The sequence below is a fragment of the Peromyscus californicus genome, unplaced genomic scaffold (genome assembly GCF_007827085.1).
Source record: "Peromyscus californicus insignis strain IS unplaced genomic scaffold, ASM782708v3 Scaffold_23__1_contigs__length_62951481, whole genome shotgun sequence".
Taxonomy (NCBI): domain Eukaryota; kingdom Metazoa; phylum Chordata; class Mammalia; order Rodentia; family Cricetidae; genus Peromyscus; species Peromyscus californicus.
In genome coordinates this window covers 27,531,881-27,548,659 of record NW_026294534.1, presented here as the reverse complement: position 1 = coordinate 27,548,659, position 16,779 = coordinate 27,531,881, and the positions used below count along the sequence as shown (strand labels likewise).

General features: G+C 43.7%; 1 protein-coding gene across 6 annotated transcripts in view; it reads right to left on the bottom strand.

Annotated features, from left to right (window-relative positions):
* Window positions 1-5,542, bottom strand: part of LOC128119038 (prolow-density lipoprotein receptor-related protein 1-like) — a 54,882-nt gene extending 49,340 nt beyond the window's left edge. The window contains exons 1-2 of one of the 6 annotated variants that reach the window (XM_052752029.1): window positions 5,119-5,542; window positions 1,711-1,824 (exon numbers count right to left, since the gene is read on the bottom strand). In XM_052752029.1, the coding sequence (XP_052607989.1) occupies window positions 1,711-1,824; window positions 5,119-5,425 (421 nt within the window). In that variant the 5' untranslated portion in view covers window positions 5,426-5,542. The remainder of the gene's footprint in view (window positions 1-1,710; window positions 1,825-5,118) is intronic. The other 5 variants (XM_052752032.1, XM_052752027.1, XM_052752030.1 and 2 more) reach the window with 5 other exon arrangements.
* Window positions 5,543-16,779: the final 11,237 nt, after the last annotated feature.

Genomic DNA, 16,779 nt, shown 5'->3' with positions numbered 1-16,779 from the left:
TTGACAGCAGAAACACTTTGTAAGTGTTCTGTCTAAAGAGGCAGCTAGCCATGCACAGCTAAGTGACATGTGAAAGGTGGGTTTTGCACAACAGACTTGAAGTTTATTTACATTTAACCATTCAGATACATTTTGACCCCTATAGGTGGCTGGAAGCCAGGGCAGTCCACCTCTTTGAATTCCTTTGATCTCCAAGACTATATCCAGATCTAAAACAAGCCGGGAACTAGTAGACTTTGCTTCAAATCCACCTTCAAGTAGTTCTACCTAAGGAAGGAGACTTAGAGAGCCAGGGTAGTGTGCCTGAGGGCCACACAACAAAGCAAGCATAAAAGTGTATTCCGACCGTGAACATACACACGCTTCCATTTGTTCATTTGTTTGTTTTGGCTGATTGTGATTCTGAGGGCTTAACCCAGGATTTGCATATGTTAAGCACACCCTCAACCCTGGAGCTGCACCTTGAGTCCTGGGCATGTTTTGATACCAAGTATGTCATGTGAAGGCAGAAACATCAAGTGACCACCCAAGAAGATGACAGGGGGATAGTGAATGAAAGGAAGGACATACTCACCGAGGCATTGGGCTCTCTCCCTCCCTCTCTCTCTCTCTCTCTCTCTCTCTCTCTCTCTCTCTCTCTCTCTCTCTCTCTCTCTGTTTTCACGAGAGCTTTATTCCCCATCTTATACTCATGACAAAAGAATAGGACTCATTGCTAAGAAGCATTCTGCCTGTACTAGCGTTCAGGTGACCCACCCAGGGCTTTGAACACACTAAGCACCGAGAACTAGGACTTTATAGCAGTAAACTTATTTGCCAAATGTTTAACTTGACTTCTAACAGTTTTGTATTTTTTTGCTCAATTTGCATACAGAATAACTTGGAGTATTATGGTCTGTCTGTAAGGCTTCCCAAAGAGCTTCTGGATTAGTCTCGTTAAGCTAATATGGTTACCAATGCTTAAGCCTAAATTTAAGGTGCAAATTTTGTTTCCACAATGCTGCCACTAATACTTGAAGATGTGTAGATTGGTCTTTGAGAGCCTGTGACCACTCAGAACACTCCTCATGCTTGAATATCCCTTCAGGGGGCAAAAACCATGAGAATGGACACTGTCAACCAAATACACATCAAATATCCCATATCTGAAATTCTGGGAACTTTCTGAAGTGTTTCAGATTAAAGTTTTTTTTTCATTTATTTTGCGTATGCACACATGTATACACACACACATGCACACATATGCACAAACACACTGAGATATCATAAGGATAGGTCTAAATCTAAATAATTCTGGATTTTTACAGCCTTGGAGATCAGTCTAGGGTCTTGCATATTCTATATACCACCCCTCAACCTTTTCATTTTGAGACAGGGTCTTGATGATTTTTCCAGGCTAGTCTTGAACTCAGGCTATAGCCTAGGCTGACCTTGGACTTGTGTTATTCCTGCCTCCACCTCCCAACTAGCTTGGGTTTCAAATATACTCCACACACACAATCTGAAGGTAATTTTAGATGATATTTTCAGTGAACCTGTCTTTTGGCTGAGACCCATCACATAAAGTCAGGTATGGAATGTGCACTGTGGTATCATATTTGTACAAAAACATTTTGGATTTTAGAGCATTTCAGATTTTCAGATTAAGAATGTCCAGCCTGGACTTGGAAACCAGGGCTGGTGCATGATAGCATCTTGAAAAGTGCTTACCACACTGCTCGTCAGTCCCATCTGGACAGTCTTGCTCTCCATTGCAGAGCCAAGCCACAGGAATGCACTTGTCACCACAGGCCACTTGCCCTGTCCTGGTGCACTCTGGTTCACCTGCATTTGGTAAGCAAGAAGCAGAGTTGTGAGAATTTCTGTCCCCCACAGCACAAGACAGTATTTCTTCATAACAAGACGCCATGGAGTGTCATGTTGAAAGACCTTCTTTCCTTGAGGAAGACTAAGTTTCCCCTCCCCAACCCACTTGGGCTCACCGGGAAATTCCTCGGGAACCAGGTCTTTCTGGCATCATAGACTGGCTTCGGGGTAGTTTACTGTGTGCCTGTTCTCCTGGTAGGTTGAAGGAGATTCACACTTGTGTACCAACAGACATATAGCTTGGTCACAATAGACCAATAGCTTGGTCACAGAGCTGTGGAATGTGAGCACTTACAAGTGTGACTGAGGTCTAGTCTCTAAGACTTGGAGTTGAAGTACTTTCACTTAATCTTAGACATGTACAGACCCATGTTTAATGACAGTCGAGTTTAGGGTTCAACACAACATTCTTTTAAGGATGCCTCTCTAACAGCTATGCTATCAATATTTAGAAGCTTTCAGTTATTTGCAAAAGGTTGAATTTATATTGTTTCATTCAAGTCATGAACTTCTATTTATTCAGCTTAGTGTTCAATGGTTAAACCAAAAGCCTGATGTGGAGTATCCTCAGAGGGATACGATATTTATTATATTGAGCTAACTCTTAGGGAGGAAAAGATAATTATTGGTTCCTAGAAAACATAAGCTATCTGGCCTGAGTCTGCTGGAGTCTACACTGTGGGTGGAAGACTCAACAAGTTCCGCTCGCAGCAGCAACCACAGGTAGCTAATTGATGGAAGTGGACATGGAAGCTGACGCGCACACCGCTCCTCTCAGGAGACGACATCCCAGACTTACAGACTTTCTTCTAAGATTGTGTTATCAACTTAGTTGATTTTAAAGCAAATGCCGCTTGCAGACAGCACTAAAAATAAAACTCCCAGGGATATTGTTTATTACTGGATTAGCGGTCACCTTTAGCATCTCCTCATATTTCATCTAGGCTGTCAGATGAATAAAGCTGTTGAGACCATTCAATGTCTGGTAATTGTTACCATGGGAACAGGCTCAGTCAACAGACCACCTGGGTTGGAGCATTTTGGTTGGACTACTTGTTGACTGACTGTTAGGTCTTAAGCTATCTGAACTGGACTACAGGGGGATTTAACTTGGATATTAGGGGGATATCTGGTGGTTAGATAAAAAGCCAGCATTCTCCAGGAACTTGTGAAAATGATTCCAATCTGTCAAAAGGAGTCATCCCCCTTACCTCTGACAGAAGGGTTCTATGGCTGCATTGACATACACCTGTGGGTGCATATCCAAGCCTGTGAGGGCCTCCAGGCTCCCTCAGTCTCGATTCTCAAGTACTTGTTATACATTTCAAAGCCCCCACACCAGTCTCATGGTCCTTCTCTCCTCCTAGCTACTCACTCTCTTTAGACCTGGCTGTTCTCTATTCTTCCAGCACTTAGGGAGGAAAAGATAATTATTGGTTCCTAGAAAACATAAGCTGTCCAGCCTGGGTCTGCTGGAGTCTACAATGTGTAAGAGAGTCTACACTCTATTATACACTCTCTTATCTTCTTCCCCTCTCTCACTGTGCTCTATTCTCTCTCACTTGCCATGTTGCTAGCTCTGCGATTCCCTCCCACTCTCCTACTCCCCCAGCCCTGGCCATATCCAGTCTGCTAGCCATGTTCAGACTGTTTATTTCTCTCTCTGCTCTGGACTCTTCCAGATGCCTCTGGCCTCTCTCTCTCTCTCTCTCTCTCTCTCTCTCTCTCTCTCTCTCTCTCTCTGTCTGTCTCTGTCTCTGTCTCATATCTACAATAAAAGCCTTAGCCATATCGCAGAGTGGTCAAGTCCACCCTTTCTTCAATGTGCCCTCCGTCACAATGATAACGTGACCTCAGTTTTCCTCTGCAGACGATAAAGCTGAGATATAAGTGATCCTAAAAAGGAGACTGGATCCTCAAGTGAGCAGAGCACTGCTTGACACAGAAGCCGCCAATCAATGCTCATAAACCAGGAACTCGTTCGCTACCTCTTGCCGCAGATCCTTCCAGAAGGATCTCAGGGTTGCAGTTCACCCTCAAAAACTCAGACCATTAGATGAGTCATGGCTGAAGAACATTTTGTCTCAGAGATTACTTATCTAGGAACCAAAAATGCATATAAATTATAGACATTGCCTGCAGACTGGTTAGTGATACTTTCAAAATATAAACAGGTGCTCACTTTAAAGCATTTATATGGTACTTACTAATATCTATTGACATTAAATTTATAGTGACTCTCATAATCATGGTATCACGAACATGGATAAATGTTGTCCTAAAGCACATGCAAAGATACCTTTATACTAAAAGGTGTGAAATCACTGCTTAGTTAAAAAAAAAAAAAAAAAAAAAAAAAAAAACAAGTAACTTTAAATCCTGTTTCAGAAGTAATATGGGGAGACCAGCCTTAGCCTAGATGCTGGAGCAGGTTAGACACAAATCCTGAGGGTCAGAGCCCTGGAAGGTCTTCTCCAAAGTGATTAAAGTTGGCTTGACCAAGAAATAAGATGCAAACATTAAAATAACTTCACACGTGCCTTCTTCCCTTGGTGATCAGGGTAGGATCAGGCACACCTGTGCGGCGGGATTGCCAGCCCCACCAGGCAGGTGTTTCTCAAATGCTGGATCCTTCCGATCTCTGCCAGCATGAGCAGCTAGTAACTTCATCCTCTGGGAACTGTCCCTGTGTCAGCCACCCTGGGACACATCGTCCTCCCTCCCCCAGATCACATCTTTGGATCTTTGGAGTGGCACCTGCAGGAAGTGCCCCCATCCACTCTTTCCAAGGAGCCGTTTAAGGCACCCCATGGCAGCTGGTAGGAAAGTAGAGCTAGAAAGGGTCCCACCAGGTCTGAACTTCGAGGAAGGAAGGATCTGAGTAAGAGGTAGGGTGTTCTAAGCTCTCAGGGGTGAAAAGAGCTCCTTTTGCATTTGCTGGGTGACTCCATGAGAAAAGAAAACCTTTGCCCTTGATCTTACCTCTCCTCCTAGTCACAGGTTTGCAAAAGGGCCTGGCAATCCTGGATGATCCAGGACTGTCCCGGCAGGATGCTCAGCCTCACCCTTCTACACCCTACTTGCCACTGCACAGCTGGGGACAGCACACTCAGCGAGGTCTCCTGAAGTTCGCCTTCTGTCTCTGCAGCGCGCTGCTAGTACATTACTACGACCCTGCACCCCACATTCTGCACCCTGCAAACCCGAGCTGCCACCCTTCCCAGGGCGCTCCTGCCCACCGGCCTCACTCACCTGCCCTTGAGTGCCCGATGCTGCCCAGCAACACCAGCACCAAGGAGAAAAGAAGCAGGAGCATCCGGCACCGGCACCGGCACCACATGCCTGGGAGGGACAGACTGTGGGATCTTGCTCTCCCTAGGCGCGCTTGAGTGAGGAAAGCCCGGGAGGGAGGAGCGAGAAGCAAGGGGCGCGGAACGCGGTGTAGGAGGAGGGGTGCGAGGCGGGGCGGGTGGTGGTGGTGGTGCAATTCCCATGCCTCCTTGCAGGCTGCTGAATCCAAGCCTGGGGTGTGCGGGTGTGCGGGTGTGCGGGTGCGCATCTTGTGCGCGCCACGATCTGGGCGAGACCTACTGCTGTCCAGGAAGGTTTCCTCGCATTGTTGCTGGCGACTTTGTGCCACAGACCCTCAATGGGACTGGAAACAGCGCTGGGCTCACTGGGAGCTAGCCCTTAGGGACACCGAAAGGGTTGGTCTGCACAGGAGTCACCTGGAAACCTCACTCAGAGATGTTTACCTTTACAGACCTGAAGCATATCTGTCTCTCAGGTGATGCACTGTGCCTGGTGTTCTGACCTCACTTTGCAAAGCATAGGATCCCTCTGTCTCTAACCCTCGCCCTCTTCCTCTCTCCCTATCTCCGTTTCTCCCTCTCCCCCACCTCCACCGCAACTCCCACATGTTTGTGGTGCGTCCTGACCCTGCCTCTTTTCCTGGCCCCACTTCCTTTCTCCTCCCAGCCCCCATCTCTGTGTACCTAGACAGAACAAATCCTTTCTGTGACCCAGGTTCAATGATGGTGATGGTGGCTCTAAAGACATCATTCTTTCACTGCCAAAGTCTGAAGGAACACTCCTGGTTCCGTCCATATGCCTGACTGGGCAAGTCGCCTCTGAACAGAATTAAGCATGAACCCAAGAGAGTTGGGGGAGCTTAGCAATTGGTCATCCTCTTCACACACCGCTGTTCAGGAAGGGTGGATGGATTTTCACGGGAGCTTTCCACCTTGCACCTCCTACCTCGTTTTCTTAGTGAAGTCAACATTCTTTTTCTCCAGCAAGCCAGGAGAGGTGAATGTCAGCTTCTTGGAAAGAACAGAATGGAGTTAGAATGTATTATGCTAAACTGGCAAGGAGCATTTATAGTCTATGGGAATGAGAGACAGCAGTAAAGCACTCGGAAAAAAAAAAAAAAGAAACAGAAAAAAATGAATTGCCAAGTGCGTCCTCAGATTGTATCTGCAGCACGGTAGTCCAACAGCTTCGCTTTAACCCGTCCCTCCTCTTCATGTTCGCTGTGGCCCCATCACACCGACCGGAAGACACCACAATGCCGTATGCTCTGAAGTTTTCTTTAAATGTGTTGTATGCTCTGATTGCATAAGGCAGGTTTTTAAAAAATGCCTGGTTTTGACAAAAATCTTCTAAGAGATGATGTTGGTTTCTTCTGAAATGTTCGTGTTTTGAAATCAGATCATTTTAGATGCTTTAATAATTATCCAGTGACAAAGAGAGCCAATCAGAGCTGTGAGAACATAGACTTGTCCTCACAGAAGGCTAATGGGTTAGGTACCAGAAACCCATACACCTGGGACCATTCCTCTATTGAATGAGATTATATGTTGTCTCAGCCAGTTTGGCCTGCTACAGAAAGTTACCATAGATACATGGCGTGGCCGACAGACATTTATTTTCTTACAGTTCTAGAGGTTGGAAACCCAAGACGAAGGTGCTGGAAAACTGAGGGTTTGCTGAGGGGCCATTTCCTACTCTGCAGAAGGCTGTCTTCTTGTCAAATCCTCACATGGAGAAGAACAGAGAAACAAAGAAAGTTCTCTTTTATGCCCCTTAAAAGGGCACTAATCCTATGATAGGGGCTCCACCCTCATTACATAGTTACTAGTCCCATGATGGGGGCCCCACCCTCATTATCTAGTTATTAGTCCCATGATGGGGGCCCCACCCTCATTACATAGTTACTAGTCCCATGATGGGGGCCCCACCCTCATTATCTAGTTAACTCACAAAGTTTTCAGCTCCTAATACTATCTCATCACTGTCTATCATCTTAGAATTTTATCATGCAAACTTCAGGTGACACAAACATGTAGTCCATATAACATATAACCTCCAGAATGGTTGCTTTATTGTTTTTATTATAAATAGCATTGGCGCTTAAAAGCTCTTAGCAGCAGAGAAACTGCAGGCGTGGGTGATATAAATAAATAACATTTAATTTGTCTATAAATCATTTTATTCTTGGACCTCATTCTCTTTAGTTATATGTGTTGTTCTCCTTTTTCCCCCCTCTCCCCATGTGTGGCACTTTGTCTCTTATTTAAGTCCGTGGTAGCCAGAATATGTCCCACCCAATAAAAATAGTCTACATCTTAGTACTCAGAGCCTACAATGGTTTACATAGCTGTGGTAGTTTGAATGTAATTGGCCCCCATAAACTCATAGGGAGTGGCACTATTAGGAGGTTGTGGCTTTGTTGCAATAGGTGTTGCCTTGTTGGAGGAAGTGTGTCACTATGGGGCAGGCTTTGACGTCTCCTATGCTCAAGCCATGACCAGTGTGCCAGTTCACTTCCTGTTGCCTTCAGATTAAGATGTAGGACTCTCAGCTCCCTCTCCAGCACCATGCCTGCCTGCACACTGCCATGTCCCTCCATAACGATAATGGACTAAACCTCTGAACTGTAAGCCAGCCCAATTAAATTTCTCCTTTATAAGAGTTGCTGTAGTCACGGTGTCTCTTCATGGTGATAGAAACCTTGACTAAGACAATGGCCAAGGCACTTTCCACATGTGCTTAAATTAAGGGTCCTAAAATGGGAGTCTACACTGGATGGCTCAGTGTAATCACAAGAATCCTTTTGAGAATGAGGAGGGAGGGAGGGGCAGGACCAGGGAGGAAGAAGTCTGGTAGGAACTGAGGTTAGAAAGATGAGCTAGCTGGCTGGGTGTCATGAAGCAAAGAAAGTGGGGAACCTCTAGGAGCTCAAAATGTTAAAAAAAAAAATGGATTCTTCCTAGTGGCCACCAGAAGGAGCATGACCCTGTTAACATCTTATTATCATAACCACTTGAGACCAGTGACTGGCATGATTGTGAGATAACACACCTGAACTGTTTTGACATTCATAGGGGTCTTTAAAAGCAGTGACAAACTGATGCAGAGTCCCAGTGAGCTCATTCCTGTCTTTAATGTCACCGTTCCTTTGCCTATCATGGCTGTTCTGCTTGTCTGTTCACCAACCCAAAAGAAAGGCTCCCCTCCGACCTCCACCCCGTGATGGTGTGGACTCACAGAGCAGGAAGTGTAGGTACTTAAGGAGCACAGAGAGCAAGCATTTCAGAATGTTTTTCCTGATCTTTTGTGGCTGCAAAGCCTCACAGCCCTTTCATAACATGCACCTCCTTGGAGCTCACCTCCTCCAGGGAGACCTCCCGAGCAGGTAATGCCTGCAAGGCATAGCTCGGTGCTTGACTATCGTTGTCTAGAGAATCTTTAACTTAATCTGGTTTCTTACCTGCATTTAAAAAATTATTACATTTCTTTTATTTATTCTTGTGGGGGAGGGATGGGGCATGCACATATGTGAAGACCAAAAGACAACTCGCAGGAGCTGGTCCTCTCCATCCATCATACAGTTCCTGGAGACTGACCTTAGGTAGTCACTCTTGGCCACAGGTGCCTTTACCAGCTGAGCCACTGGTAAAGGCCCTTAACTGACTTTTTGAGTTCAGAAACTATGTTGAACTGTATTTCTTGTTTTGTTTTGTGTTTGTTTTTGTTTTGTTTGTATGCTCTTTTCTTGGTGTTTTAATTCAGACCTCCTGGTGTCAATCTCAGGACTGTCGACCAGGCTTAAATCCATGAGTTACTTCTGTTTCACTGTGACCACCCCTGACAGAAACAACTTAATGTGAGAATGATTAATGTTGGCTCACAGTTTGGAGGCTTTTAGTCCATCATGGTAGAGCTCACGGCAGCAGGAGTATGAAGCAGGGGCTCCTGACAATATGGCAGACTAGAAAACAGAGAGAACAGTGAGAATAGGACCTAGGCATCACTTTCAAAGGCCCATCCAGAGTGACCTATGCCTGCCAACCAGGCCATATCCCCTACATGTTCCACAGCCTCCCCAAGTGCCATCACTAACTGGGAACAAAACGTGTATTTGGGGAGCTTTTCTTTTCTTTCTTTCTTTTTTTTTTTTTTTTTTTTTTTTTTGGTTTTTTGAGACAGGATTTCTCTGTGTAGCTTTGTGCCTTTCCTGGAACTCACTTTGGAGACCAGGCTGGCCTTGAACTCACAGAGATCCGCCTGCCTCTGCCTCCTGAGTGCTGGGATTAAAGGCGTGCGCCACCACCGCCCCGCATGAACTTTTCATTTCAAACTTCAACATCACGTCATTGGTCCATTAGAACATCATTGGTCCTAATATTGATTGATATTCCAAGCACTATTCCAGGACCTGGGGGTGCATTGATAAATAACACAGACAAAATACCTACCTGTAGAGCTTTCATTCTAGTAAATGTGGCTGGCAACAGGGGATAGTGGAAAAGACAGGCAATAAATAAGATAAATTAGCACGTGTCATAGCTTATTACGAAGTGATCATTCTTGTGGAGAAAATAAAGCAAGAGGAATATAGAGTGAAATTAGCTGGTGAAAGCAGAGGGTAGTGTTTCCATATTCAAGAACATTGGCATGCGGCACTCATGGAGAAGGTGTCACCTGTGCAAAAAGAAGACAATGAAAACTTCTCTTTGGGAGAACAGAGAACTGGGAAACACCATCACACACCACAAGAAAACTGGATGGAATATAGGAAACAGCAGGTAGTTCAGAGCGGTGACCACTGATAGGAAACAATTGGCCTACCATTCCCCTGGAGGTAACTTCCAGGTTAGATCCCAGAAACAGGAAGACTACACAGATCTGGCAACCTTGTTAAGAACATAGAGGTGAGAGTTCGGGAGGCTGGGGATAGAACTGCAGGACAGAGCTCCAAAGAGAAGGAATCGATACAAAGAAAGTTTTAGAAATCTGCACATGGTACCCTTTATGAGGATGCTGGACCAGTTTGTGTATACATCATGTAAAACGCCATGAACCTGGGCAAGGACAGGAGGAAGAGGAGAAAGAAAACTTCCTGCAGGGCCTGAAGAGGTGGCTTGGAATTCCAGTGCACACACTGCTCTTGCACGGGACCTGGGTTGTGTTCAGGGGATCTTGTGTTTCTTTGGACTTCAAGGTCCCCTGTACACATGTGATGCACTGACACCCATGCAGGCTCACACACATACATACAAGTTAAAAAAATGAACAAACGAAAGAACATCTTACGGTAAGCAATTCCAAGTTTGCCTACCAGGAACTGGGTCTTCTCCAGCAAGAGTAAAAACACTTCAATAAGCATTAAGGTATTTGGGAGAGACTTCAGAGGTCCAAGACTTATCAGTGAGGCAATAAATATTCTTAACTAGGTATAGTGGTAATACATGACTTTAATCCAAGCCCTGAATTAAAGCAGATATAGGCAGATATCTGTGAGTTTAAGGAAGGCTAGCCTGGTCTACATAGTGAGTTCCTGGTACATACATGCCTCCCAGAATAAATGATATTCTATCACCTGTGTCCAACTATGTATAACTATGAGTGTGGCCTAACCCAAAATTGTAAACTTACTTAAAGCATCAAAAAATGTTTATGTGATTAAAAAAAAACCTTTTGCATCATTCTGCAGGATGAATTTTGTAGGTGGCAACATCATGTCACAATGTTAGAACATTGGAAACATCCATGACCCTCCCCAAAGGAGCCTAAATCAAGTTCAACAGGGTGAAAAGAACTCCTGAGTGACTTGACCTACTGTCAAGTCAAGTTTTCCTTAAAGGAATATAGCACAATGAGAGCTCCAGCATTGTAAACTGAAGAGCATCTCATATCTGATAAAAATCAGTGGCCACAAAAGAAGCAGGAGGAAGATTCACAATAAAAGCGAGGGCATTCAATAGGAAGGGCAGAGATGAAAAAATTAGGAGATAAGAATTCTAAAATAGAAGTCCCGAAGCAATGAGTGAAGAGTCAAGTGGGATTTGTGGATCTGGAAAAGTTATCAGATATGATTCATAACATATGGGAAATGGTAGAAGTAAAAATTTGTCAACTTGGAGACATAACAATAGACTATATCTAAAATGAACCACAAGGAAAAAAACCAAAGCAAGTGAAGAGTCCTCAGGGACATGCTGGATAGTATTAAACTATGCAATATACAAGCAGCGAGGGTCATTTAAAAATAAGACAAACAAATACTTGAAGAAATAATAGCTGAAAACTTTTTCTAGGTCTCAGTTACTAAGTTGTGGGTCATTACCTCAAGTGGAATCCTGTAACTCTGAGGGCCATGAAAATGTTGGCAATTGTAAAAGGATTCTGAATGCTCAACAATTGAAGCTTAATTCAAACTCAGATATGGAGTATGCCCCAGATGTTTCTGGCAGTGCTTGCCCGCTGTACACTGTGCCCCTTCCCTTCTGCTTTGCTTCTGGACATTCAACATACATGTTGCATCCTACATGATGTCAAGACACCTAACACTGATGGATACTGCCCCAAACACCCTGCTCAGAGTTGAAACAATCATACATTATGAACTAGAATTCTTTAAATGTACATGGAAAGTTTTCTACTCTACAGAACTTCAGTGGTTTAATTACCAAAACAAAAACATTTATATCTTCTTGCCTTCGTTCCTCAGAGGATAAATAGCAAATTATTATAGCTTTGACTGCATTATGCTAGAATGTTTGCTTTTAAAATTTGGTTTTTAAAAATATGTTCAATGAACTTTGGCTTGAAATTAGGGCTGAATTTCTGACAACTTCTGGAATGACCCTTGAGCTTACTTCAGCCATCCCACTACACATTTATGTGACAAGGTATTGTCCAGTATTGATGATTATGAACTCAAAACATCAGTCAGCTCTAAAAAAGGCTGATGATATTCTATACCTTGTAGTGTCAAAGATTCAGCTAAGACTAATTTTTGTAGAAAAATAAGTAAATTTATCTCAATACGTGAATTTGCTTTCTTCTTTACTTTTACATATAAAAATTACATGCATACCAAATAATTATTTTAAAACACATTTCATTATGATTTATTATCAATAAATATTTGATATGCTGTATCTACTGTGTATACTTATATATCTGTGACTACCTTAAAATATTTTGGTGAAAAAGGAGTTGTGAGTAGAAAAAGCTTAAGAGAGCCTGTTATAGATTAGATAGCTTTTACTCATGCATCCAGAAAACTCAATAACTCAAGCAGAGTGTATACAAAAAGTGTATATGAAGATTCTTCATAAACAATTAAGTGAAAGCCATGGTGGGAGACTGGAGAGATGGCCCAGCAATTGAGAGTGTTTGCTGCTCTTCCAGAGGACCCAAGTTCAGTTCTCAGCACTCACAGTGAGTGGTTCACAACCACCTGTAACTCCAGCACTGAGGGATCTGACGTCTTCTGGAACCCACATGTGTACACATGCACTCACTCACTTGGGTGTACGTCTACACACACACACACACACACACACACACACACACACACACACAAATAAAATAAATCTCTTTTGAAAATTGAAAACTGAAAAGCCAATGATGAAGAGAAAATATTAAAAGTCACAGAGCAAAATGATACATATGAATTGAGACAAGGACAGAAACCACAGCAGAATCCTCAGGAGAAACTCAACCAGCCAAGACACTGCAAAACAATGCCTTTAAAGTGCTAAAAGCAAAAAAAAAAAAAAAAAAAAAAAAAAAAGTATGTCAAGCTAAAATAAAAACAAAAAAAATTGAAGAGGAAAAACAGAATGATTGAAAACTGAGTGATGTTGTCAACTGCAGACCTGATGACTCTGAGGTTAAGATCACTGAATGCTCTTCCAGAGTACCCAGGTTTGGTTCCTAGCACCCAAAAGGCAGCTTACACCTGTCTCTAACTCTCATTTAGGGGTGTGTGTGGGGGGGGGGTCTGATGCTGTCTCCTGGCCTCCTGACCACCAGGAACACATGTGGTGCATGTACATACATGTAACCAAAACACTCACATACATAAAAATAAATAAAATCTTTTAAAAAGAAAGAAAGTAAAAATTGTTTAAGGGATTTTTCCAGCAGAAGAGAAATAGTACCAGATCCAGAAGGAAAACTTAAATCTACAGAAGGAAAAAAAGGCAACAGAAATACTAAACATCTCATTTTTTATTTTCTCTGAAAAGTAGTTAACTATTTAGAGTAGAAATAATCATGGCAAATTTTAGTATTCATGATATATACAGGAGAAATCCATGTGACAGGTGTGACTCAAAGGCCAGGAAGAAGAATCTACATGCAGCGTGACATTGAGAAGGTGACTGTGTGTGTTGGGGCGTCTGGTGATGGAGTGTTGTTATCTGACGCTAGAATGTGATCCATTGAAGATGACGATTATAAACCCGAAACGATCACTGAGGTTACGGAACAAAGAGGTCAACGAGCTATCAGAGACACAAGGTTATCCCAGGGGGAAGTGTTAGCAAAACTGCGGGGGAAAAAAGCAGGAGAAAATAAGGGGCCAAAAAAGAAGCCAGGGACAGATGGCACAAATTTAAAACAAACAGTCCATGGAGGCGGCAATGCATAGATTTCAATCAATAAGCACACAAAATGTAAATGTTCTAAACTCTGCAATTAAAGCAAGGGAGGAACCGAGCCATGAGATATTTAAAGAAAGAACACCGAAAGCGGAGAATATGAGAAGCCTGTGAGGGAAACAAAGCCGAGCAAGAAGACTGTGCTGCTGCTACAAAGTGAGGGGCAAGTGGAGGAAGTGAGGCCGGAAGCTGAGGAAGTGAGGCCGGAAGTGTGGAGGCCGGAAGCGGTGGAAGAGGCCGTGTCTTCCTCAGCTGTCTATTGGTGTGATAAAGACCATGACCAAAAGCAGAGGGGAAGAAAGGGTTGATTTCAGCTGACAGTTTATAGTTCCATCGTCCAGGGAAGTCAGGGCAGGAACCTGGAGGAAGGCAGGAAATGAAGCAGGCCAGGGCGTAATGCTACTTACTAGCTTGCTTTCATATACCACCCAGGACCAGGTGCCCAGTGTGGGGGGACCTGGACCACTGTGGGTCCCACATCAGCTCTTAACCAAGAAAGCCCTTAAACTGCCTACGGGCCAGTCGGATGGAGGAATTTTCTCAAATGAAGTTCCTTCTTCCCAAATGACCCTGACTTGTATCAGATTGTCAAAACGCTAACCGGCAGAGGTGGTGACAGCCATTGCAGAGACTGCTTTTTTTTTTTTTTTACTCAGTACCCCGGGAGGCCACTGGGAATGTGTCACCCAGCACATCAGTCCTAACCATACGTGCTCAGTGTCCACACTGATGGGCAGCTCTTGGCTGCCCAGGTTCTCCATACTGCGCGGGGAAGGCAGGGAAGGAATGTTTCCACCACTGAGGAAGGTTCTACTGGGCTTCGCTGGAAGGTAATTTTGAGACGAATGGATGTTGCAATAGTAAACGACCACGCTGACTTTACTGTTGAAGACAGGTAAGGATGTAGGGAGCTTCAACACATTTGTATCTCTGATATGTAATCAGGAAATAAAGAAGAACATTCATTGAACTCCAAGATAAACAGGGATGGAGAGGGAAAGAATGTTTTTTGTCATTAAAAGTAAATGCTTTAAACTTTTAAGTTCCGTGACAACAAAGTGGTTGACACAAGCCTTTTGAACTCAAGTATTCGGATGGCAGTGCAGGACACACTGCTTCCTCCTCCTCTCCCTCCTCCTCCTCCTCTTCTTCTTCCTTTTGACTTATCTACATTTTGCTTTAATGCCTACGACACGTTTTACATCTACATTATTGATAAACTTCAAGTTCATATGTTTATAGGGAGATGAAAAATTAATTTTATTTTTTTACACTTTTTGGGGGGGACTTCATACATGAACCCTGAATCTCTATCACTCCCCCACACCGTCCCAATTCCTATCATGCTCCCTTGCAAATTCATGGTCTTTTCTTTTATTATTGTTATATGGATATATACATTTATATGTGTGTATATATATGAATATATGTATGTGTTTGTGTGTGTGTATACACATGTATATATAACCTATTGAGTCCATTTAGCTTTCTCGCCAGCAACCACTGATTGCTTCTTAATGAAGGTGTAAGACCACCCTCAACTAAATCACTATCTGTAGCAGAAACTTTTGTCCTATCCGAGCCTCCGTATCCATTACCACTTCTGCAGACACTTCCAGCTGCGGACTCCCATTCCCTGTGTGTATTTTCTGGTCTCCATATCCTACTGTGCCTTCTCAGGTGAGGTACTGGAATTCACATTCCCCAGAAGCAGCCATCAGCCAGCGGCTGACAGAAACTGATAGCTGAGTCTCCCGATTCCCACACTGTAGAGTAGAATAACCGGTGAGCGTTTTCTGATGATCCAGCAGCTGGCCTCGGCAGCAGCCAGGCAACATTTGGGCTCCATTTTCTTTTCTGTCACATTTTCTCACTCGCCCCCACCCCATCTTTCTGGCAATCATGTTCCAAAAATAAGCCACTTCCACTAAATCTTCACCTCAGAGTCTCCTTCAGGAAGATTAAAAGAAAGAAACCATCCATTCTAACATACCTACTGCATGATAAGGTACTTTCTTGGGGGGGGGGATCTTTATTTACCACACAGGAGCAGTTCTGAAAAGTTGATCTGAAGCCCTTTGGATTAATATTTTCAGTGGGGTGCAAACTCTATGTAAATTGATTTTGATGTTGATAAAGGTGTTTGCTCGCAATTAAAAGTATAACCTGAGCACAATTAAATGAAATCTCAAAGGTTGGAAATATGACTTGCTCGCTCTGTGTTTTTAAACCACCCAGAGCCACCAGGCCATGGGTGGCGCTTCTCACAGTGAGCTGAGCCTACTTGTGTCAATCACTAATTTAAAAATGCCCACAGGACCAGCTGGAAGGGGCATTTTCTCCGTTGTGGTTCTTCTTCCCAAGACTGGGTCAGGTTGACAAGACACTTGCCAGCACAGATATTGGCTTTGCAATTTATGTAACTAGAAAACCGAGACAACCATAAGACGAATGTCTCCAGGAATCTGGCAAAGACAGCAGGAGAGAGTAATCCCTGTGAGGGAAGTGCAAAGGAGTCCTCTAATCTCTAGACTTTCTCTCCCGAGTCCTTTCCCAACGCTGGAAGCAGATGAGGACACAGAACTGAAGAGACAGCATGGAGCAGCCAGAACTTGAAGACCAGAGAGCAGGAAGCTTCATAGAAAAATGGCTGCCAACATCTGCATATGGGTTCACTGGAGTCCTTCCCTAAATTCTAAACCACTTATTTCTAAGGTGGGATTCTATGGACCAGACAAAATATAGCTATTACAAAGCCATAAACTAGACAGTTCCTGGAGTTGACAATTGTTAATCTTCATTCCAACTCCACTGGATTTAGGATCACCTCAGAGTTTATGGCACACTTCCGGGTGTGTCTGTGAGGACATATCCCTAAAAAATTAATGGAATGCAGAAGGACCTACCCTGAGGGTTCGTGGCACCATCCCATGGATGGGAGACCTGGATAGTACCA